Genomic DNA, 24,036 nt, shown 5'->3' with positions numbered 1-24,036 from the left:
TGTTTTAAACAGAGTACTTGATGGCTATTTGACTTTGTGTGTTCAGCTCCTCTTTCAGCACGTACCTCTGATGTTTCTAGTGGAAATAGTAATGGAGGAAGAAATGCTGTTTTGACTTCTGCCCTCTCCCGATCTGGGCCTCATTCCACATCACCCAATCCTGGCTGTATTTCTAGTGATCAAGGTAAGAAAGAATGTTTTCTCCTTTGCTCTTTCTCTCTCTCTCAGTGCTTGTTAGGATAATTATACATGTTGCCAAAATAATAGAAAGTGACAAGGTAGTGGCAAAAGCCAGAAGGATGTTAGGCTACGTAGAGAGAGACATAACATGAGAAGAAAGGAAGCGTTAATACTCCTGTACAATTTGTTGGTGAAGCCCTACTTAAGAGTTAATTGTGCTCAGGTTTGGAAAACATATTTTGCAAAAGACATAAAAAGATTTGAAACAATTCTGAGGAAGACAGCAAAAAAGATATGGGGTTTGTGCCAAAAGATATATGAGAAGAAGACCTGAATAGTAAGGCTGTATTTTTATTAAAATTTTTAATTGCAATTAATTGTGTGATTAAAGGCGGGGCATAGTCAGCAGTCCATTGGGCATTTCCTTTCCCTCCTTGCCACATTAGGCATCATATCTTTCCTGGTGGCAATGCTGAAGCCCCACCAGTCAAAGATATCCACCGCCAAAGCCATCTCCTTCCTCCTTGAGCTACTTCAAGAGTGAGGAAATTAGCTGGGTGCCTCCAGCCACCATTGACAGCATTCCCTAAGCATGCTTAGTTCATATATGAACTGAGCATGCTTGGTGGCGTTTAACTATTGGCACTATAGCTTTGGAGAAGACTTGAGCCCAAAGGAGAGTCCCAAGTCTCCAAGGCCTTCCCCCATATTTTCCTTTCTCCCACTCCCAGGTCAACTCTCTTGCTCTCCCTCTACACTCAGGACCAACTATCTCTCTCCCAACCCCTACTACTATTAATTATTTTCAGTGTAATAGGGATGGTATGCTGAAACAAGGGTCTTGCATTTACTCCTACGAGTCTGTTGCAGGAGATACAGACCACTGTTTTCAATACCTTCTCGTCCATGCTCTCTGCTGCCCCCCCAGTCAGTTATTTCTTCTGCAAGCATTTTTTGTGGGATTTTGTGTTCCTGTTCAGCCGCAGTGACTGCCTAGCATGAGAGGAGCTGACTTTGGTCTGCAGCTGAGAGGTGGATCCTGTTGGGACCTGCTTAGTCAGCCTGCTGGAACTGTGGAGCTAAGGGGTTTCCCCTGCTATTTGCTCCCTCCTTGACTTGATCAGAAGTGCAGCGCAGGCTGTACTGGCACCAGTTGCATTTCTTCAAAGCGTGCATGGTGTTGGCTGCACTCTCCTCTTTCCTTTTCATGGTGCTTGGACTCTGGTCCCAGGGGCTGAGGATCAGTTCAGCTGTGGCCCGACTGGCAGCTGAAAAGGCAGCTTCACTGGTGGCAAAGGTCCTCTCCTAATTCCAGCACATCCTCTCAGCGTCTTGTCTGTGAGTAGGTCTGTCACAGCTCACAGGGTACTTTGGTAGTGCTGGTGGGGGGGGGGGGTTGAAATTGTGGTATTTGAGGTTATGTCTTAAGTTCTCAAACTTCTTAAAAAGCCTCTTTTTTATTCTAACCACCAGGAATGGAGTCCTCATGCTCCAGTGACATGAATATATGCTAAGTTTGTGCCAGTTGGGCAACCAAAGAGCACCCTTTTGCAGCGTGTTCCGCCACACATGCTGGAGAGGCAGGAATCTCGAGGTCAACCTCTGACTACCTTATTAATGCTGCCAAATGACTGTTGGGATGAATAGGGGATGATTTTACCCTCTTGGGGTCCCATGATGTGGCGCCAGTGCCTAATACAAGTTCTGATGGCACCAAAGTGAAAAGAAGGGGGTTCTCAGTTCTCCTTTATGCCTGACTTTGTGAACTTGCTCTGGCAAGCCTATGTCAGCAGCGCTGCGACATCTTCTGGGTCAGCTGGAGGGCGACCATCTGCTCAGCCTCACCTTATTCCAGCATCCTTCTCCTCCACCTCAAAGGCATAAGTCTCCACCAGAAAGCAAATCTTTTACTGGCTTTGTAAGACACAGGGGTCAAGTTCTACCTATTAAAAAGGAGGCAGAGGAAGAACCTCGCTCTCATCTTTTTGAGCTTCTGAACTATGAATCGCCTCCAAATGACTGTATCAAAGTGCCTTTATATAGTCATGAGAGATTCCCTATTTAAGAACTGGGAGACCTCACTAACAGTCCTAAAAAATTGACATAATATATAGAATACAAAAGTGTCCAGGGTTTGAGAAATCACAACTTCAGCATCATTCTCTAGTTGTAGAATGTGCCTTAAAATGTTCACGCAGTTCAAGGTCTTATGCTTCTGCTCCTCCAGGAAGGGAAGCCAGAACATTAGACTCCTTTGGTAAACACATGTTTCAATCATCTATGCTGACAAATATTGTAGAATCTTAGATTATCAATTCTACCATTTATTTAAAGTTCTTAATGAAACAAATACTAACCTTTGAGGAATTCCTACCACAAGAGAAACTAAAAAGAATTCCAGCAGTTGTGCCAAAACGTTTCTCGCTAGAGGCATTTTCAATGCATTTGATGTTTCTTCTCGGACATCTGCAGTGGCACTGGCAGTGTGCTGCTTATCTTAGCTTAGAGTCTCTGATCTTGAGACCTTGGCGCAGGAGCAACTTTCTGATGTTTCTTGCAAAAGTGATGATCTGTTTAGAGATATGATTGAAGAGGTCATATTAAAAAGCACAAACACCATGACAACTTTGTCTATGCCACAAACCTCCACATCTTCTTCATATATAAGATATTCTGCTCCATCTAGAATAGATGTTCCTACTATTATAATATGAAATATTGTTACAATCAGCTATCTTCATTATCTTCTAGGCCTGCTAATTTTTTGGAAAGCGACAAAAGTCACATGGTTATTCTCAGTCAATCTTTTCTAGAGATCATTGTCAACATCCCCCTGAATCTGTCTTTCAGTCTCCCCATAGGAAGCTGTTTGCTCTTTTTTCACCGATGTTGGACTCTTGTCTCAACAGAACAGTGGATGCTTTTGAGTCATCACTCAGGGCTATGCCCTGTGTTGGATCAAAAAACCTCCAAGCCACCCTCCAAAGAGTCTCTCTTCAACGCCCTCCAGAAGATCCTCCTTCACTAAGAACGTAGTATTTATGATAGTATTAATGAGTATTATATGTATTACATTGTTTGTTTATTATCTTTTTTGTATTTACATAAGAAATTTAAGTTTTGATGTAATGTATTGTATTTTATGGAAATTTTAATAAAAAATATTGAACTAAAAAAAGAAAGAACTTTCAACCATTCTCCAGCAAAATGCATTAAAGCTTGATCCTTTCCAGGAGAGAGGCCGATGGTTCTACTCAAAGTATTTCCTAAAACCTAAAAAGACTGGCGACTTTCATCTCTTTCAAGATCTCTGAGGCAGGAACAAATACTACTTGTTGAAGGAGAATATTTGCATGGTTTCTCTAGGAACCCTCCTACCTGTACTGAAGAAGGGAGACTGGCTTTGCTGTCTAAATCTAAAAGAAGCATATACTCATATTTCCATCCTACCTGCACACAGGAAGTATCTCTGCTTCCATTTAGAATCTTCCATTACAAGTTCTTTTCATTCAGTCTGGCCTCTGCTGCTTGCATCTTCATGAAGTGCGTAGTGGTAGTGGCGGAAACCCTTCACACATGGAGTTTTCACATATTTCCCTATTTAGATGACTGGTTGATCAAGACCTTATCATCTCAAATAGCTCAGCAGTTCATCTCTTGAGTTTCTCAGATTTGCAATCAACCATCAAAAGTCACATCTCCATCCATCTCAAATCTTAGAGTTTATAGGATCTCTTTTGACCATCACTCAGGGTCGAGCTTTTCTAATAAATCAGGGGTGTCAAAGTCCCTCCTCAAGGGCCGCAATCCAGTCGGGTTTTCAGGATTTCCCCAATGAATATGCATGAGATCTGTTTGCATGCACTGCTTTCATTAGTATGCTAATAGATCTCATGCATCTTCATTGGGGAAATCCTGAAAACCCGACTGGATTGCGGCCCTCGAGGAAGGACTTTGACACTCCTGTAATAAAGCAAAGTCAACAATCTCATCCACCTGTGTCAGACAATCTCCATCCTGAAGTGCACTTCTGCGGGCCAGATGTTATGCCTTCTTGGTCACATGGCATCGACAGTTCGCCTGACCCCATTCGCATGTCTTCACTTCAGGATATTTAAATTGTAAAAGAAATACATAATATACAAAAAACAAATGAACCATATCAATACAATAAACACCAAACATTAGTCATTACCTTTATCTTATAGAGTAATCATTCTTAGCACTATGGGTATAGAAGAGGAATTGGACACTTATAAAGCACAACTTTTGAAAAATCTAATTATGATGCCTGGAACAGACTGCCTGAATCAATACGTTGTGCTCCATCCCTAGCAGTATTCAAATCCAAGCTAAAAGCCCTCTTTTTAAAATCTGTTTTCAACTCTTAACTCCCACTCACTGCTATCAACCCACTGTATCATTTCCTCTACCATAATTTCCCCAACCCTGAAATGTCCTGTCTAAATTAGATTGTAAGCTCTTCTGAGCAGGGACTGTCTATTGTATATTAAAATGTACAGCGCTGTGTACGCCTTTCAGCGCTATAGAAATAATAAATAGTAGTAGTAATGATAGCTATTAAATTAATTCTTATCACGTCAGGATTTAACAGTTCACTCTCTCAACCCAGTAATCCCAAGCCACAGGATCCCTATCTGCTCAAATATGTGTGACCCTGGATCTATGTCATTCTCTCCCCTTTTTTCCGAGAGCTCCATTGCTTACCAGTGGAGGCTCGTGTGAAGTTTAAATTTGGTTGTCTGTATTTTAAGGTGTTGTTCAGCCTTTCACATAACTATCTAATGGATATGTTTACATTTGTTGAATTGAAACGTTCTAGATCAGACATGGGCAAACTACGGCCCGCGGGCCATGTCCGGCCCATTTAGGTTTTTAATCTGGCCCGCCGACCATCCAAACCCCGCCGACCGTAAGCCCTACATACCTCCCTCCAGAGCATCGTCGGGCCAGCAGCACTCTAAACAGGCTGCTTCGCGGCCTTCTCTTGTCAGGGAATTCCCTTTGCCGCATCACTGATGATGTCATCACTAACACGGCACACGGAAGGCCCTGGTGAGAGAAGGCCGCAAAGCAGCCTTTTTAGAGTGCTGCCGGCCTGACGCTGCTCTGAAGGGAGGTATGTAGGGCTCGCAGTTGGCAGAGTTTGGATGGGAGTGAAGGATGGAGGGTCAGCAGGGGTTAGGCAGCGCAGCAGGGGCGGGTGCTCAAGGGTTCTGCTGCACAAGGGATGGGAGGGAGGGAGGGAAGGATGGGTGCTGGGAAAGGGTTCTTCTGCACAAGGGATGGGAGGGAGGGAAGCTGGGCAAGAGTTCTGCTGCATGATGGATGGGAGGAAGGGAGGGAGGGAAGGAGGAAAGGATAGAAGCTGGGCAAGGGTTCTACTGCACATGGGGATTGGAGGGATAGGAAGATGCTCTTGGTCTGGCCCCTCTGTCAAATTTAAGAACCCTTTGTGGCCCACAAGTCAAAAAGTTTGCCCACCCCTGTTCTAGATGTACACATGCACTTTTTGTTTTTCCATCTGTCAAAGGATGCAAATTTTAGAAAATATCATCAACATCTTTTGTCATGTCAAGCAGCATTGTGGGATAGAGATTTGCAACCTCTAATAGTGACATCTAGTGCCTATCAACATTTCAGGAGAAACTTAAAAACCTATCTGTTTGCTAGTTTTCTGAATAATTGTAGTTGAAATTCTCATTAGATTGTAATTCAAATTTCTTTTGCTAACCGCATAGAACTTTACAGTATTGTGGTATAGAAATAAGTTTTTGTTATGTTATGTATGGTACCACACAATCTTACCCAGGTTCTGCCTTTCCAGTCCCTACAGTATCAAAAACTCCTAAACATAGATGCTTCAGTACTGGGCTGGAGAGCTCATTTTACTAAATTAATAAAGCAAACTAATTAAAGGGATTATACTTAATTTCATTTAAGTTTTAACTTTGGAACCACAGATAGTTAAAGTAGTTAAAGTGATTTTCAAATTCTACCTGTTCTAAAAGAAGTTACTGGGTGCTTTGAGCCATGATTTAGTGTGAAGATAAATAGTGTTGGATTTTCTTCTCCTCTTCCTCCTCCCTTTCACCCCAAACATTTTGTTAGCATCCGTGTCCAGTTCTGGTCCACCAAAGAAACGGCACCGGGGTTGGTCTCCTGGATCACCAGTCCCTGCTCCTCTCTCAGCTGTGCCTATTCCCGCCATACGACCTCTCACAAGGAATGGTAAGTCCTTCTGAAATGTTTTCTTAGTTCTGTTAAAGTAACCCTCTGAAAGTTAGCCAGTTTGAAAAACCTAAGGGACCCGTTATTCAGAATGACTTAAGCTGCTTAAATTGCTTTGAGCAGTCCTACCATCTATATTTAGCGGCACTAAACCAGGCAGTGCCACTGAATATCATCTCTAATTGTCCATGTTGAAAGTGGACATGTCACAGATGGTACAGGGGATAACATTGGGGAGGTCATGGCAGCTGTTTTCAGGATGCTGTCGCTAGGGATAGGAGCTAGTAGTCTTCGCTCTTGCCCCCAACACCCTCACTAGAGCACCAGGGATCTAAGGTAGGTCTGGGAGTAGGGTCTATTTAGACTGGAGAAGGGTTAAAGGGGACATTCCGTGAGGTTGGGCAAATGAGCCAGAAGAGATGGGAGGGGGATTCCAAATGTCATGGACTGCGAGGTTACAGAAGGAGGGAGCTCAGAGGAAGGCTCAGAAGGAAGGAGACAAACAGTTGTGCAGGTCACAGCCTTTAATTAGCTAGAACCCACATAGGCTCTGGCAACCAGGACTCTTTGTTAGCCCCAGATATTCTGTGCTGGTGCTTGGACATGGCACAAAGTTGTTAAATCCCAAGAGGACCTTGTGAGACTGGGAATCAAAATGGCAGATGACCTTTAATGTGAGCAAGTGCAAAGTGATGCATGTGGGAAAGAGGAAGCCGAACTATAGCTATGTGATGTAAGGGTCCATGTTAGGAGACTCCGCCCAGGAAAAGGATCTAGGTGTCATCGTTGAGGATACGTTGAAACCCTCAGCTGAAATAATAGAACCCTCAGCTGAATAAATAGAACCAGGAAAAGAATGGAAAACAAAAATGAAAACATTAAAATGTCTTTGTATGCTCCATGATATGGCCACACCTCAAATATTGTGCACAATTCAAATACTGTGTACAAAGAGACAGCTAAGGGGAAATGAGATATCAAATACTAAGTGGAATGGACCTGATAGGTGTAATCACTTGTTTACTCTTCCAAAAATACTAGGACTAGGGGGCATGTGATGAAGCTACTGAGTAGTAGATTTAAAACAAACCAGAGAAATATTTCTTCACTCAGTGTAATTAAACTGTGAAATTTGTTATCAGAGAGTATGGTGAGAGCAGTTAGCTTAGCAGGGTTTAAAAAAGGTTTGGATAATTTCCTAAAACAAAGGTCCATAAGCCAATATTAAGATGAACTTGGGGAAATCCACTGCTTATTCCTAGGATAAGTAGCATGTTACAGTGCAAATGGCTCGAAGGTTTTTGGGCCTGCACATGCACAGCCAGACATGACCACCAGTAGTACAGAAAAGCTCTTTATTGATTCAAAACAAAAACTCCTTGAGCCCTGTTACTTCACAGGGCAGGGTATACAGGAAACAGTTTTTTGGTATGATAAAAAAAAAAATGATCCTGAGATGGGCCTGGAGCTGGTAGTCCTATGCCCTAAACAACAGATTGCAAAAATCTTCTTAAACCAGGTAGCAAGCTTTCTTGTGAGGTGGAGAGAATGGAAGTGAAATGCATCACCTTCGCAGATGATATAATGATAAGCGACTGTGAAAGGCTTGCCTGTTATTCTACAGACCTTTTTTGGTACATTTTCTGGATTGAAGTTAAATGGAGCTAAATCCAAGGGTTATGCCTTTAAAGATATCTGTAAGTAGGTACTGGCTGGCATTCCTGCTGAAGGTGGTGGGTGGTTTCAACAGCTATTGGGGGATGAATGTATCAGTAGAGCTGAAAAACATGTATAAACACAATATAAGCAGACACACATATTCTCTCTCTCCCATGCCCCCCACCACAAGGTTTCCTGACACACCCCTCTCATTTACCCCCACCCTAGCTTTCATCCAGTCTCTCTCTCATGTACCCCTCAAGCTTATGCCCAGTTTTTCGTTCCACCCAGCCTTCACCCAATCTCTCTCTCTCTCATATGCATACCCAGACTCTTTCCCTTCACAAATCTTTAGCTGCAGATTCTTGCTTCAGGATTCCTGCTTCCCCACGAGCTTGAGTCATGTGGTGCCAGAAGTTCAGGTTGCTCTCACAGCTTCAAGTTTCCTGAACTTCCGGTACTTTATGGCTCAAGCTCATGGATGGATGAGTCAGGGCAGGAAAGCAGGGATCTTGCGGCAAGAATCTGTGTTTCCCCCTCTCAAAATGGCCGAGCCTCTGTGGCCAAGAAAGACACTGGGTGGGCCAGGTTCAGGTTTATGGGCCATAGTTTGGACAAGCCTGATTTAACTGAAGTGCTATTGCAGATAGTTTTTGAAGCATTTTAACAGTGTTGTCATTCACTCAAATATGTGTAGAATCAGTGGGGCCCTTTTACTAAAATGCGTAAAAAAATGGACCTTAACGGTTTTAGTTCAGGTCTTTCCTGCACCCTAAACCCATATTTAACACATCAATAAAATTAATTTTTTTTGTTGTTTTTTTTTTTTTTTTTTGCAGGTTGTATACTAATGTTGTCATTAGTGTGTAGCATCTGCAAATAATTAATGTGGCTACACTTACCTCTTCTTTATGAGGCACTAAAGGGTTGATTCTGTAAGCGGCGCCTGCTACTGCAGCAACCTAGAAAACGGGCACATGCTACTTGGCAATCACAGCCAGATGCCGCTTTCAGAATTGGGGATACTGGCACCTAGCAAGGACTCTAGGGGGTCCTTTCATTAAGCTGCGGTAGGGGTTTAATGTGCGGAATGCCGCTCGTTAAACCGTCTGCCGCGCTAGTCGCTAGCACCTCTATTGACGAGGCGTTAGTTTTTTTGGCTTGCCGCAGGAGTTAGTGCATGATGAAATGTCCGACGCGCTAACCCCCACTAGCGCACCTTGATAAAAGGAGCCCTAGGTGCCAGAAATGTAGGCCTGGATTTTAGAAGCCTACATTTCCAGGGCCTAGGGTCCTTGCAGAATCACGGATAGCGTCACATAGTGACGCTGAAGTCGAGCACAGCCCGTAAACGCGCCCACTTCCGGGCTTTGACATCACTAGGCGATTGTAGGTGCCATGGACCTAAGTTTTAATTGCGTGACCAATTATCGTGGCAATTATAACCCTTAAGTTAGTTGCCGGTAGGCACAATCTAGGTGCCTGCTGACGACCAACTTTTGACAGCTTTTCTAGAATCTGGCACTTAGGGCTCCTTTTACAAAGGTGCGTTAGAGTCTTAAAGTGCGGCATAGCGTGCGCTAAAATGCCCCGCGTGCTAGCCGCTAGCCGCCTCCTCTTGAGCAGGCAGTAGTTTTTCGGGTGTCGCACGCTAATCCAGTGTGTATGTGCCCTTAGTGTTCCCGCATTAAGGGGTCCTGTTATCAAGCCGCGTTAGCGGGGTTAGCGCGTTGGACATTTCATCACGCGCTAACCCCCGCGGCCGGCTAAAAAAATTAACGCCTGCTCAATGCAGGCGTTAGCGGCTAGCGCAGCAGGCAGTTTAACGCGCGGTATTAAGCGCATTAAACCCCCTACCGCAGCTTGATAAAAGGACCCCTAAGTCTGTGTTATTTAGGTAGTGCACAATAATCTTAACATGCTACCTGAAGAATGTTTACAAGTCCATTTTCTACCCATAGCACGCTCCCTCCTAAAAATATATAAAAAAAAAAAACTTCACATGTGCTTTAATGCATTTTTTTTTCCTATTTTCTCTAAGCGCAGATTTGAGCTTAATTAACACTCTTTAGTAAAAAAAAAAAAGGCTTCTATGTTTGTTATTTAATAATATTTTCTTTTTTTGTTGTTGTTTTTTTTTTTTTAAATTTCCTGAAACCACTTTTAGTGTCTGTTCCTCAGTCCGTGCTAAGTGGAATTTTACAACCTCAGCCTATACCTGCGGGAGAGACGGTGATCGTTCCTGAAAACCTGCTGAATAACTCAGGAGTCAGGCCAGTGATTCTAATAGGTAAGCCTCCAGGTGTGACCAGAATGAAAAACTAAGGGCTCCTTTTACTAAACTGCGTTAGGGCTTTAACGCGCAGACTAGCACACGCTACAATGCCGCGCATGCTAGATGTTAACGACAGCATTGAGCTGGCGTTAGTTCTACCCGCATAGCACGGGGTTAGCGTGCGCTAAAAACGCTAGCGCACCTTAGTAAAAGGAGCCCTAAGCCTGGGCTACTGACTCCTTCCAAATAGCCAAATTAAATTAATTGATTATTTCTCTTACATTTATTTCAATGCCAAACTTATAAATAACATAGGCTTCTTAGTTCTGTTCATGGATCATTTTAAACCCATGGTAATTAGCTGCCTTAACAACAGTATTTGTGTGGTGCTGACATTGAAATAGTTTATCATAATTTAAGGTTACTGCCATTGTAACATTACTAAACTAGTGTTTAAGCCCGTTACATTAACGGGTGCTAGAATATATCCTGTCTTTCTGTCTCTCCATGGCCCCCTTCTGTCTTCCCTCCCCCAAAGCAAACCAAGATTGCTCCCAGGCCCCCTTTCCCTTTCTGTCCCCTCCAATTCCCTGTGCAGCAGCAGCATTTCCCTGCCTTCCCTGTGCAGCAGCAGCATTTCCCCACCACACACACACTTCCCTTTGCAGCATCAGCATTTCACACACACACACACTTTCCTGTGCAGCAGCAGCATTTCCCGCCGCCCCTTCCCAGCTGCCACGTTTAAATTGAGAGAAAAGCGCTGCACCGTGCTACCGCTGGCTTCGGTGTCTTCTATCCACTGCGGCCAACCCTAGCGGAAACAGGAAGTAGTCAGAGAGGGCGGGCCACAGTGGACAGAAGACGGCGAGGCCAGCGTTAGCGTGGTGCAGCGCTTTTCTCTTAATTTAAACGCGGGTGAGCCGGCCAGAAGGAGGAGGCTTTTGCGATGGTGGTTTTGGTGGTGAGTGAGGGCGGGAGAGGGGAGTCGCCGGCTATGCTGTGTTTCTCCGCGTTGTCTGGCCGCCGCATCCGCACTCCTGCTGGCCACGGACCTACTGATCACAGATCAGAGATCACGGAAGCACGCAGGTAAGTGCGCATGCGCAGCTAGGATGTTATTATATAGGATAAGCTGCTGTTTTGTTATCAGATATTATGAAATTCTTAGTTGCATTATATACTTTCATCCATGTTTTTAAAAGAATTTGATGGGGGGAGGGGAGATCCTGCTGCTTTATCTGTCACTGACGCACACCGTGACAATCAGCAAAATTCTCATCTCCCTGTGACTCAGTCCAATTCCAGTTAAAGGGTAAGCTCTTCATAATAAAGCTTCATTGTACTGGTATGTACTTAATTCGGGGATGATATTATGGCACTGGTGAGGAGACTTGTCTACTTTAATGATTTTGCAATCTATTTTGGTGCACCTAAGCTCCTGATAAACTTGTTTAAAAGAAGAACGCCAGCAGCAGTGATAAAGCACCAGCAGTGGTGGCAGAGTCAAGTGCCTGAGGGGTTCTGTAGGATGGTTGGAGGGTGTAGCCACCAAGGTTCCAAGGAACAGGACAACAGCACCCCTGGTGGCCACCGTAAAACTGACCTAGGCGCGCTTCTCAGTAAGGAGATAGCCCTGCAGGGTTTAAGGAAAAATAAAAGCAAAAGCCACCAAAATGCTCACTTCCATCAAGTTGCAAAATAATTTTAATGTTCAAAATGTGCCAGAGCATTTCAATGCATTCAGTTGCAGCAAAACAAACGAGGGAAAAATCCTGTGAAGCTCTCATGCATCTAAGACCCGTCCAAGCCATGACTTTTTTTTTTTTACTTTAATTTTTAGCCCAGCGAGCCCATGGTTTTAACCCACTTTAAACCCGCAGGTTAAAACCACGGGCTCGCTTTGCGGGGAAGGGCAGGAGAGATTCGGGGAGAGCAGGGCGGCAGGCAGGAGAGATTCGGGCAGCAATTCGGGAGAGAGCATGGTGCAGGTAGGAGAGATTCGGGGCAGCAGAAAGCAGGGAGTGCAGAGAAGAGGGCAGAGAGCAGGGCGGCAATGGAGCTGGAGAGTCGGAGAGGACGTTTGCGGCTGGTCCCTAGCAGTTGCTTCTTGGGTTGATCGGCCAGCCCAGTCAGATCGCAAAATTTGTGTTATGAATCGCGTCCCTGCCTACTTTGCATGCCGTTCCCCTCATTTGCATGCGCGGATTGGAATCGGATTGGCAGAGAGGTAAGTGAATCGGGCCGGAGTAAAATCAGGTCGCAAAGGGGTTGCAAACCGATCGGTACACGATCAGTTTGCTTAGTGAATCTAGCCCTATGACTCCTTTGGCACGGAGTCGTCTTTTGAACTCTTGATTTCTATTAAGTTCTTATGATGATAGTATCTAATCCCTTTACTGTTGCTTTAATTGCTGTATGGAGACACCTTGGGGAAGGGGGTGATGGGTGGGTGGTTAGGGAGTAGCTTCGTTTTTTGTTGATGGGCATTGTTTGTTTGGAAAAATTTGAGCTTGTTTTTATCTGTAAGGATTTTCTGTACCTTTGCTGTATTGAGCTCAATAAAAACTATTTGAACATAGATGTAATAGTCTTACTAAGTTTTGAACACATAATTAGGGAATTGCCCCACAGTGCTGATAATGCTTTAGATCTCTCTTTTTTTTTTTTTTGCATCTAAGGGGGATGATGGAGCTTAAAAATCTTGTAAGATATGGGAAATGCCTTAGTAGTTAATATGCCATGGACAGAGTACATTTCACTTAGAGAGCAATTCTGTAAATAAGGTGCTAACATTTATATACATAAATAACTGGAGTACCGGCACATTCAGAAATAAATACTGAAAATCTGCCTGAGCGCTGTTCTGGGGAGAGTGTGGCACAGTGGTTAAAGCAATCACAATTCAATGTACGTTGTAGATAGTTAAAGCAGGGGTTCATTCACTCACAGCATCATAAAAACAGGACAGTTGACAAAATAATAAATGAACAAAGAAAAATAAACGGAGAAAAATAAACCTCAATTGTGGGTCGCCAGGACTACACAAGTGCCAAAGCTCACCACCTCATCACGGGTTTATAAAAAAACTCCGTACATTTATAAATTACTTTCATACTGAAATATCTCTTTGGAAGAATAATTTTCAAAGAATTCTCCAAGGATTTGAAATTTAAACGTCCTGTGATTTTCTATTATTAGGTGAGATAGCCCCAAGCTAACTAAATATATGGCAATCAGCTACAGCTGTGAATACATTCTGAACAACGTTTAGAAGCGTGGCTAAACACTATTGCTTTAACTATCTACAACGTACATTGAATTGTGATTGTTCTTCACAGAATACGATTGTACCTTTATTATATTTAGTTAATTCTTTACAGTGGTTAAAGCTACAGCTTCAGCACCCTGAGGTTGTGGCTTCAAACCCACACTGCTCCTTGTGACCCTGGGAAAGTCACTTAATCCCCCAATTGCCCCAGGTACATTAGATAGATTGTGAGCCCGCTGGGACAGACAGGGAAAAATTCTTGAATACCTGAATAAATTCATGTAAACCGTTCTGAACTGCCCTGGAAAAACGGCATAGAAAATTAAATAAATAAATAAAACTAAAAAAATTCTGTAAATAGGCATGTGTTTTATAGAGTACCTGTTGAATAGGTATGAGGCAGGGCTCTCACTTCCACATTTACCCCTGAATTCTATATATATATTCTATATATTTTTTAGACGCCATATATAGAATATAGTAACATAGTAAATGACAGCAGATAAAGACCTGAATGGTCTATCTAGTCTGCCGAATAGCCACACGTATTATATAATATATTACATTTTGGCGAAGATAAAGAGGATGGTTTTATTTAATTGGCAAATTGTTGTTGTTTCAGATGATCAGAAAACCTTTGCTTGTGGTTTAGAAAAAGACCCATTGAGAGAGCTGTTACGTCTTGTCTTTTTTGCTAGGTTTTGGCAACTTACCATATTTCTACGGAAATGTTGGTGATATTGTAGTAAGTCCCTTGCTGGTGAACTGTTATAAGATTCCACACTTGGAGAACAAAGATTTGGATCAGTTGGGAGTGGCTGGCGGTCACCTACTGAGCTTAGAAAACATGGTTCTCTTAACTATACAATACCTTGTATGGCTGGGTAAGTTATTTCTGATATGAATTCCTCTCTTTGATGTTTTATCTTTACCACACTTTGTTTTCCTTTTCAAGATGATATCATTTTTCCCATATGTCTGTATTTGTACACTTCTATTTTAAAGTTGCTTTTGGTGGCTAAAGCAGTTGGAGGATAGATAACGTGTAAACCAGTGGTCTCAAACACGCGGTCCGGGGGCCACATGCGGCCCGCTAGGTACTATTTTGAGGCCCTCAGTATGTCTATCATAATCACAAAAGTAAACTAAAACAGTTTCTTGATCATATGTCTCTTTAGCTATAAATGACAATATTATTATTAAGACTTAGCCAAAAGGAAAGATTTATAAATTATAAAGAGTTTTACCTCATGCAAAATTGTCAATTCTTTAATAACACATGAACTATTTTTTCATAGGCCCTCCAAGTACCTACAAATCCAAAATGTGGCCCTGCAAAGGGTTTGAGTTTGAGACCACTGGTGTAAACCATGGTACTGTGTCTGAAGGGAGGAAAGCCAGCTCCCTTTAGAACTTATTAAGCAAAATATGTATCGTGGCGTAGCCAGCAGTGACCTGGCCTCCCGCCAATATTGTGGCGGCCAATACATGACTGGCTCAAATTCTTTCAGCCAAAGGCTTTCACTGCTGGAGTCCTGCCTGTTGGTGGGGTGATCTAACAGAAGCTCACACTTGAATTTTGTTTCCCCTCCGGTTAGAGGATGTAAATTTAAAAGACATCATCAACATATTTTCTCACATCAGACAGCATTATGGGGGTAAAGATCTGGGAAAATTGCTTATGCCTACTACTTATGAGGAATTCAGGAAACGCCTAAAAACATATCTGTTCCTGAAGTATTTAGGCAACTGACCTGTACAATCTTATTCCACAATAACTGATCCCTAGAGCTGTTAATCACTAGCTTTTAACTTTGTTAATTCCACTCAATTGTAGCATCTTTTAATCATTGCAAACCACATAGAACTTCACGGTCCTGCGGTATATAAACTGTTATTATTATTATCTAGCTACTGATGCCAGCATTTCCTTATAGGCTTAGTTCATGTATATGAAATGAGCACACGAGGAAGTGCTGGCATCGGAGGCTGGAGCAGTTTGTTTGCTTCCCCACTTCTCAGACAGCACGGGCAGGGCTTCAGTGGCAAAACTACAGCATTGGAGCTGAGGAATGAGTTTACACTTTCAGGATACTCTAGATCACAGTTCTTCAACCGCCGGTCCGCAGAAAATTTCTGCCGGTCCGCGCAGGGCCGGCGAGATCCAGTCGGCAGTTAAATTTCCTGCCGACTGCGGCAGTAGCGTACTAAGGGGGGGCGGTCCGGCCTTGCCGTTCAGTCCCCCCCACCCCCGAAGGACCGCTCGCCCCACTGACCTTCCTGCACCACCTATGAAGCAGCCCGCAGCAGGATTGCGATGTCAGCAATCCCTGAGCTGCTTGGGCGCTGCTTCCTGCGCCGCGGTCCCGCCCCTCCTCTGACGTCAGAGGAGGGGTGGGACCGCGCCGCAGGAAGCAGCGCCGAAACAGCGCAGGGATCGCTGACATCGCGATCCTGCTGCGGGCTGCTTCATAGGTGGTGCGGGGAGGCCAGGGGGGCGAGCGGTCCTTCGGGGTGGGTCGGGGCATCAGGCCTTCAGGTTGGGGCGGGCGGGCAGGCAGGCTTTCAAGGGGGAGGGGGGTGACAGGCAGGCAGGCCTTCAAGGGGGTGCAGGCCTTCAAGGGGGAGGGACAGGCCTTCAAGGGGGGGGAGGCAGGCTTTCAAGGGGGGGACAGGCCTACAAAGGGGTGAGACAGACCTTCGGGGGGGGGTGCAGGCCTTCGGGGGGGGTGCAGACCTTCAAGAGGGTGCAGGCCTTCAAGGGGGGGGACAGGCCTTCAAGGGAGGGACAGGCAGGCAGGCCTTCAAGGGGGGGACAGGCCTTCAATGGGGGGACAGGCCTACAAGGGGGTGGGACAGGTGTACAAGGGGGTGGGACAGGCCTACAAGGGGGGGGACAGGCCTTCGGGGGGGTGCAGGCCTTCGGGGGGGTGCAGGCCTTCAAGGGGCTGCAGGCCTTCAAGGGGGGGACAGGCCTTCAAGGGGGGGACAGGCCTTCAAGGGGAGACAGGCAGACCTTTAAGGGGGGACAGGCCTTTGGGGGGGACCCTGGTTTAGAAGTACACGGAGGGAAGGGGGTTTTCAAGGAGATGTGCTTATGCCAAACTTTGGGGGAGGGGGGAGAAATAATGGGTCTGAAAATAGAGGAGAGAGAGAGAGATGATGGACCATGGGATTTAGGGAGGGAAGGAACAGAAAGGGAGAGAAATTGGACACAAGGGATGGTGTGGAGGAGGGATAGAGAGGCTAGGAGGGTAATTGGGAAAAGAAAGGGAGAGATGGTGGACTCTGGGTTGGTGGGGAAGGAGGGAGAGATGCCGGATGAAAGGGTAGTTAAGAAAAGGTGGATATGTGGAGGGAGATGAAAAAAAGGAAAGATACCAGACTTCCTGGGGAGGGAAGGGAAATGGAAAGGGAGGACAGAGTTGGCAAATGGATGGTTAGCAAGAAGAAAGAAGGAGACCCTGGCAAGCAAGTTATCAGAAGAAAACCAGAGCCTTGGACCAACAAGATTTGAAATATAACCAGACAACAAAAGGTAGAAAAATTAATTTTATTTTCTGTTTTGTGATTACAATATGTCAGATTTGAAATGTGTGTCCTGCCAGAGCCGGTGTTGGACTACAAACGTGAGCTAGGATTTAACAGAGAGAGGAAAAGTCCTTTTTGTTTCTTTATTTTATTTACACCACAGCGCCAGTGTGGTTAGGAGAAGCCAAAGGGGGTGAAAAAGCTATAAAACCTACCAGGATTTTTGATAAAAATCACCCAACTGGGCAGGAAAATCGAATTGAAAAACCAATTCAATAGGCTGAATCGAATCGAAATTTTTTTTCCTGAATCTGGCAGCATTAGTTTGCGCTACTGTCTTAGACTTTAGGACCTGGGATTGGGGAGAGATGGCATCCTCAGTACTTTATAATGCAAGTGAAACGAGGATTTGGTCAGACTTTTGAAGGGTCTGCAGAAAAAAAATATTGTATAGGCCGGGGACATGAGACAGCAGGAAATGGGAACTTTTCTTCCTTTTATTTTTATGAATGGAAAGGCTAAGGATGTCAGAGAGCTCAGTTAAAATATGTGCTTTATAAGAAAATATAATAATGTGTTTTATAAAGTTTATAGCATAGCTGGCCTACCCAGTGAGGTGTTCCTAGTGGTGGTGGTGGTGGCAGCGTGTCAATGTGTTGAGAGGAAGAGGTGGTCTGGGAAATTCTGCTGAGCAAACTCCGGGCCCATTTCCACCCTCCAGTTAGTCCACTCCACTCAACTGGTTCACACACTGAGTGGGTCTTTGGGTGTTGTTTTGGGATCTCTTCAAGTGGTTTATCAGTATCTCTTTCTGGTCCAAGGAAGGAAACTTTGTTATCCTTAGCATTGACCTACAGAATATGTTTGTAACAGCGCTGCTTGTGTAGCATTAGGCTATGTAGTGATCGAAAAAAAAACCCAGACCTTTGCACATTTTTGCACTATATGGTGGGTGTATGAGGAGATTCACATTTCCTGCACAGCTAAGTCCATGTGAAGTTACCTTGTGCTGTATTTGACATCTAGCAAGGTCTCTGTTTGAAAGGAAAGATCTAAACTTAAAAATGAAGTGGCCAGAAGTTATAGTAAAAGCAGATAGTGTAGCTGGTTTTAAGAAAGATTTGGACAAATTCCTGGAGGAAAAGTCCACAATCTGTTATTAAGACATGGGGGAAGTGTCTGCTTGCCCTGGATCGGTAGCATGGAATGTTGCTACTCTTTGGGTTTTGACTAGGTATTAGTGTCCTGGATTGGCTACCATGAGAATGGGCTACTGGGCATGATGGACCATTGGTATGACCCAGTTAGGCTATTCTTATGTTATGTTCTCATCTGTAGGGGCCTTTGTTTTCACTTCTTATTTTAATGTATTTTTTTTCTGGGAACTTATCAGTGTTTTTAATAATGGGAACAAAAATGGAAGAGAATTAATGTGTGTGGGATGAGGGGTTAACTAATTTCTTAAGCTAAATAATTAAATCCACCTCAAACAGACATAGGAGAACTCACACACCATTCACACACCCTCCAACCAAAAACATCAAAAGAAAAAAACTGTTCGACAATCTCCTAGCCATTCGAGCTGCAACACTCGACCCCCAACTCTACAACCTATTGACCTCGACCACAGACTACAAAACCTTCAAAAAGAAATAAAAACCCTTCTTTTCAAAAAACACATAAAACCGAACTAACACAATCAGAACTGTCCCAAGCATCACCTGCAACTACTCCATATGTACTTCTGATGTCATGACAATTCAGACATAATTTATGTTATGTTATGTTTGGAATATAAGAAAATTTTCACTGCCTGTTTCTATTCTTACCATTTATTCCATTTCATGGTCATTACAAAATATATTTTTTTACATGGGGGGTGTCAAAAAATGATGGGCCCCGGGGTGCCACATACCCTAGGTACGCCACTGGACTGCGGTTCCTCCCGACTAATGTTCCTCCCAGCCTCAGGCGATCAAGACAGGCTGCCAACGTCGGGGCTTTCCCTCTCTGAGTCTCGCCTGTTAGGAAAGAGGAAGTTGAAACAAAATAGGCGGGACTCAGAGAGTGAAGGTCCCGATGTCGTCAGCCTGTCTTGATCGCCGCACCTGCCGAGTTGCTGAAGAGGGCCGCGGGGAAGTCGCGAGTAGAATGGAGAGAGCTGCAGATACAGATGCAGGTGGAGGGAGATGGTCAGCGTGTGTGAGCAAGATCCTGGGGAGCCTTCACAGTGGCTGTCTCCCCTCCCACCAGCTCTCCTACTTGCCAGGGCAGTGATTTACCGGCAACTTCCTGCAGGCAAGTACTGAGAGCTGCTGGAAGGGGAGGGAGCCACTGTAGGAGGCTGGGAAGCTGCTGGATAAAGAGAGAGCTGTTACTGGACTTGGAGAGAATTAGAAGGAGAGATGCTGCTGGGAGGGGAGGAGGGAAAGGGATGGGAAGAGAGTTAATGTTGGATAGAGGGAGGAGGGAAGAGAGAAGGGAAAAAAAGGAAGGAGGGAAGGGAGAAAAAAAAAAGGAAGGAAACAGCTGGCAGGGAGATTACAGGAGGGGAAGGGGGTCAGGGTGGAATGGAGAGATCAGATGAGGGAAAGGGGAGAGAGAGGAATGAGAAAGTAGAGAGACATTGATGCTGGAAAGGGGGTCAGCAGAGAAATGAGAGAGGGATAAAGATGCTAGATCTGGTGTAGGAGAGATAAAAATGAAGAAGGCAGTGAAGCTGGAATGAATGATGTATAAAGGAGAGAGGAGGAACAGGCTGGATGGACAGGGAAGAGGGGCATAGAAAGAAGTCAGATACATATGGAAGGGGGAGAGGGCAGACATTGGATGGAACGGGCAGATGCTGGAAGGAAAAGAGTGAAAAGAAGATGAAAGCAGAAACCAGAGACAACAAAAGGTAGAAAAAAATAATTTTATTTCTATTTTGTCATTAGAATATATCAGATTTGAAATATATATCCTGCTAGAGACATAACTGGGGACTGCAGTATTCTGTTAGCATGATATTTCTATTTAGCATTCTATAATAACTTGGCTTGTTCAGTTTTCTTGATAATAGAGGGGATATATGTGAAGGGGAGGGGAGACAGGGGTTTTGTTGGTCCGTTCTCTGTATATTTGTATTTATAAAATCACAATTGTTCAGAATATTGTTTCTTTTTATACTTTAATAAAATACGTTCAATATAAAATCATAATTGCGGCTTGTGCAGATGGGATCAGATGGTTTGCGGGGACCGAGCTCGCAGAGATGGGGCGTAAACGGGGTTTTTTAATTTTAGTCCTAGTAGTTTGCCGGTCCACAAAATAATTCTTTTATTTCTGCTCTAGATGTCACTGCTCTAGATGTCACTCTCTAGATGTCACTGCTCTAGATGTCACTCTTTTTCCCTTGCTGCACCATATTCCTGAAACAGACTGCCCAAGTCAATACATCAAGCTCCGTTACCTACCCCAATTGTGTGCCTTTCTGATTCGGTTGCAAGCTCTATCGAGCAGGGATTTTCTCTTCATGGTTAATGTAATATACAGTGCTGTGTGCATCTGGCAGCACTATAGAAATAAGTAGTGGTAGCAGCAAAAGCAGTATTCAAATCCAGACAAAAAGCCCACCTTTTCAAGGCTGCATTTTAACTCCTAACTCCCACTCACTATTAAGTAACCATACACGAGAAACTCCCTGACTCCCTACTTGTGCTGTTGTCTGTTTACATAGATTGTAAGCTCTACTGAGCAGGGACTCTCTCTTGAATGTTTTCATGTACAGTGCTACAAACATCTAGCAGCGCTATAAAAATGGTAAGTAGTAGTAGTGAACAAGTCTATGATGTCTTAGGACAGGACAGGCTTGGGAAGCTCTCTCCTGTCCCACTCTTCCACCATCTTCAGGGAAAGCATCCCTTCTTTGGGCTAGATTCACAAAGCAAACTGATTGTGTACCAATCGGTTTTTGCGACCCCTTAGCGACCCCAGCCCGATTCACTTACCTGTCTTCCGACCATCCTCCGATCCACGCATGCAAATGAGGGCAAGGCCATGCAAATGTAGGCAGGGACACGATTCACAAAACTTTTTTCCTATCTGACTGTGCTCGCAAAAAGCGACTGCTCAGGACCAGTCGCTGAAGCCCTTTGCGACTGCCCTGCCTTCTGCAGCCCCGCTATCTGCCCTGTCAGCCCCGATCTCTTGCTGCCCTGAATGCCTCCTGCAGCCCCGAACACGCCTGCCTGCCTGCCCCAACTCTCCTACCCTTCCCTGCACTGCAAGCCCATGGTTTTAACCCGCGGACATAAGCGGGTTAAAACCATGGGCTCCCAAAAGTTCCTCGATCGCCAAAACGGCCCTGAGGTCCAGCAATAGCATTTTTGCAGGCTTGCGGCCCTGGCTGAGCTAAGAAGAAGAAGAAAAAAACCCCAAAACAAAACAACTCCGACGACACGGAGGTCCCGCGCATGTTCAGACCATCTACAGATGGTCTGCGCATGTGCTGGGATCGCTATAGCGCAATCCGTGCCTGCAAATGGGGGCGTTCCTCCGACCGCCCTCATCTGTATGTTAAAGTTTACTGAATTAGTCGGACCTGCCTGGATCGGGCCCGAATCGGGCCCGATCTGGCAGGTTAGTGATTCCTGCCCTTTATCTGGTTTTTGAATGCAAATCCCCTGTTGGCTTAGGGCATATGAACTTCTCACCTTCTTTCTCTTGCTATGATAATGAGAAACAGGGTGTGTTATACATTAAACAGCTATTTTACAGGTGGTGATGGCTGATATCTTATCACCATTGTTTGAGTGAATTGCATTGTTTACAAGATAAATACATCTGTTTTCAAGCACAAACCATTACTGTTTGAATTAGTTTGTATTTAGTAAGGATGTTAGGAATGTCTTTTGCAGTAAGATTCCCCCCTCCCCCCCCCCCGCAATGCAAATTCTATTTTTAAATTTTTATTTGAAAATTGAATTGCTTAACATATCAGCATCCACCTGGGATAGCATAGAAATAATAGCAAAGAAGAGATAAGTAAAAGATGATACAATCAATGAAAATAAACTCATTACAATTACAATCCGCAATGCAAAAGAAATTTGGGTTCAAGATTCAAGAAAAAAGAAGAGAGAAAAACTTTTTTTTTTAAGGACTATCCAATCTCTTCCCCTCTAGTCAACCTTAAGCAGCGAATGTAAAGGAAACTGAATAACATTTACATCTTCCTTAGCTTTGAGAAGATTTTCCTATTGTTTATCCTAAGAAATTATAAACAAGGGATTCTAAGAACAAAGTTGGCACCTAGGGCTAAGACCCTGGCCCTAAGAACCTGGAAAGCCATACACCTCATCTGTACAATCAAACCTCGGTTTGCGAGTAACCCGGTTTGCGAGTGTTTTGCAAGCCGAGCAAAACATTCTCACAAAACTTGTCTCGCAAACCAAGTGTTGACTCGATTTGTGAGCACCCCCCCCCCCCGATAATCAGCATTGCTCCCCCCCACTCACAAAGCCCCCCCCGATCGAACTGGCACCCCACCCCTGCGCGAACCGGCACCCCTGCCCGAACAACTTAAACTTACCCCCCCCCCCCCCCGTCTGGCATCGGCACATAGCCCACAAGACGTGCCGGTGCCGCTAGAAGATCTTCCTGCTTCTGCCGGCCTTGAGCATGCATCTGCGCATGCTCAAGGACTTCTAATTCTCCCTCTCGCCGGTGCCAGACGGGGGGTAAGTTTAAGTTGTTCGGGCAGGGGGTGCCGGTTCGTGTGGACGGGGGTCTTTGCGAGTGGGGGGGAGCATCGCCGCTGGCCTCGGGGGGAGGGGAGAACATATCAAAGCGAGTTTCCATTATTTCCTATGGGGAAACTCGCTTTGATATACGAGTATTTTGGTTTACGAGCATGCTTCTGGAACGAATTATGCTCATAAACCAAGTTTCCACTGTATTTCTTTTGCAAGATCAGGAAATTTCTGGACTTTTGAGCCCAAACACAAAGAATCCAAATGTCTAAAGGGAAGTTTCAACACAGAATTACAGTGTGGTTCCAGAGTGAAACTACCAAGGTTAGTTCTCTGTGTAATCACTTCCAGGGATGATTCAAAAAAATGATGTGAGATTCATATTATCCCCTTCTCCTTGGCCCTGAAAGGCCAAATATCCAGATCTTACTGAGACCTTGTAATAGGGAGTAAAGAGTCTCCTGGCATCTTTAGGACATCAAATATTTTTAAACATATCAAATGGAAAAATAAACAGAGACTTGGGAAAGTTAAGCAGTCTCAAATTGTGTGTTCTAATTTGATTTGCCAAATGCCAATGCATATAGATCTTATCCATCAAAGATACAGCTTCTAAACTTTCCAACACCTGAATCTTACAGTCTAAAACTTCTATCTTGGAGAACTGCTGGTCAGTTATCTGAGCCTGGGTTAGGACCGCTTCTGAAATTATTTGAATATCCTTAATATTCTCCAAAGTTGTTGCCTGGAAAGAGATATGAATGCCATGCATAATATCCCAAAGTGACTCAAATGTCACAACAGCTGGTTTTTCAGTAACCTGACTCTCACTATACGAAGCAGATTTGCTTCTCACTTGGGTCAAGCTACTCAGGGCTAGATGCTCTAAAATCGCCGATAAAATCCTGTGGGTTACTGTGGTGCTGGTAAATATTATGATTTTTTTTTTTTACAATGAAAATTTATTGAAAGTTTATATAACACAAGAAGGGACAGAAAGGTTAACAGACAATGGAACAGCAATAGCATCAACAAGCTTCAGAATAAGCAAAATAATATCAGTGTATGAAATTCAAGAAGCAAGTCAAATACACAAATTTCAATAATATAATAATTGATAAAATATCATAGGGGAG

General features: G+C 44.2%; 1 protein-coding gene across 1 annotated transcript in view; it reads left to right on the top strand.

The window, feature by feature from the left end:
* Nucleotides 1–24,036, top strand: part of GREB1L (GREB1 like retinoic acid receptor coactivator) — a 415,187-nt gene that overhangs the window by 259,397 nt on the left and 131,754 nt on the right. The window contains 4 exon segments of the mRNA XM_033933926.1: nt 47–184; nt 6,313–6,432; nt 10,259–10,381; nt 14,336–14,521. Coding sequence (XP_033789817.1) covers nt 47–184; nt 6,313–6,432; nt 10,259–10,381; nt 14,336–14,521 — 567 coding nt within the window.

Source organism: Geotrypetes seraphini, chromosome 2 (assembly GCF_902459505.1).
Source record: "Geotrypetes seraphini chromosome 2, aGeoSer1.1, whole genome shotgun sequence".
NCBI lineage: Eukaryota > Metazoa > Chordata > Amphibia > Gymnophiona > Dermophiidae > Geotrypetes > Geotrypetes seraphini.
This window is presented reverse-complemented; position numbering and strand designations above follow the sequence as displayed.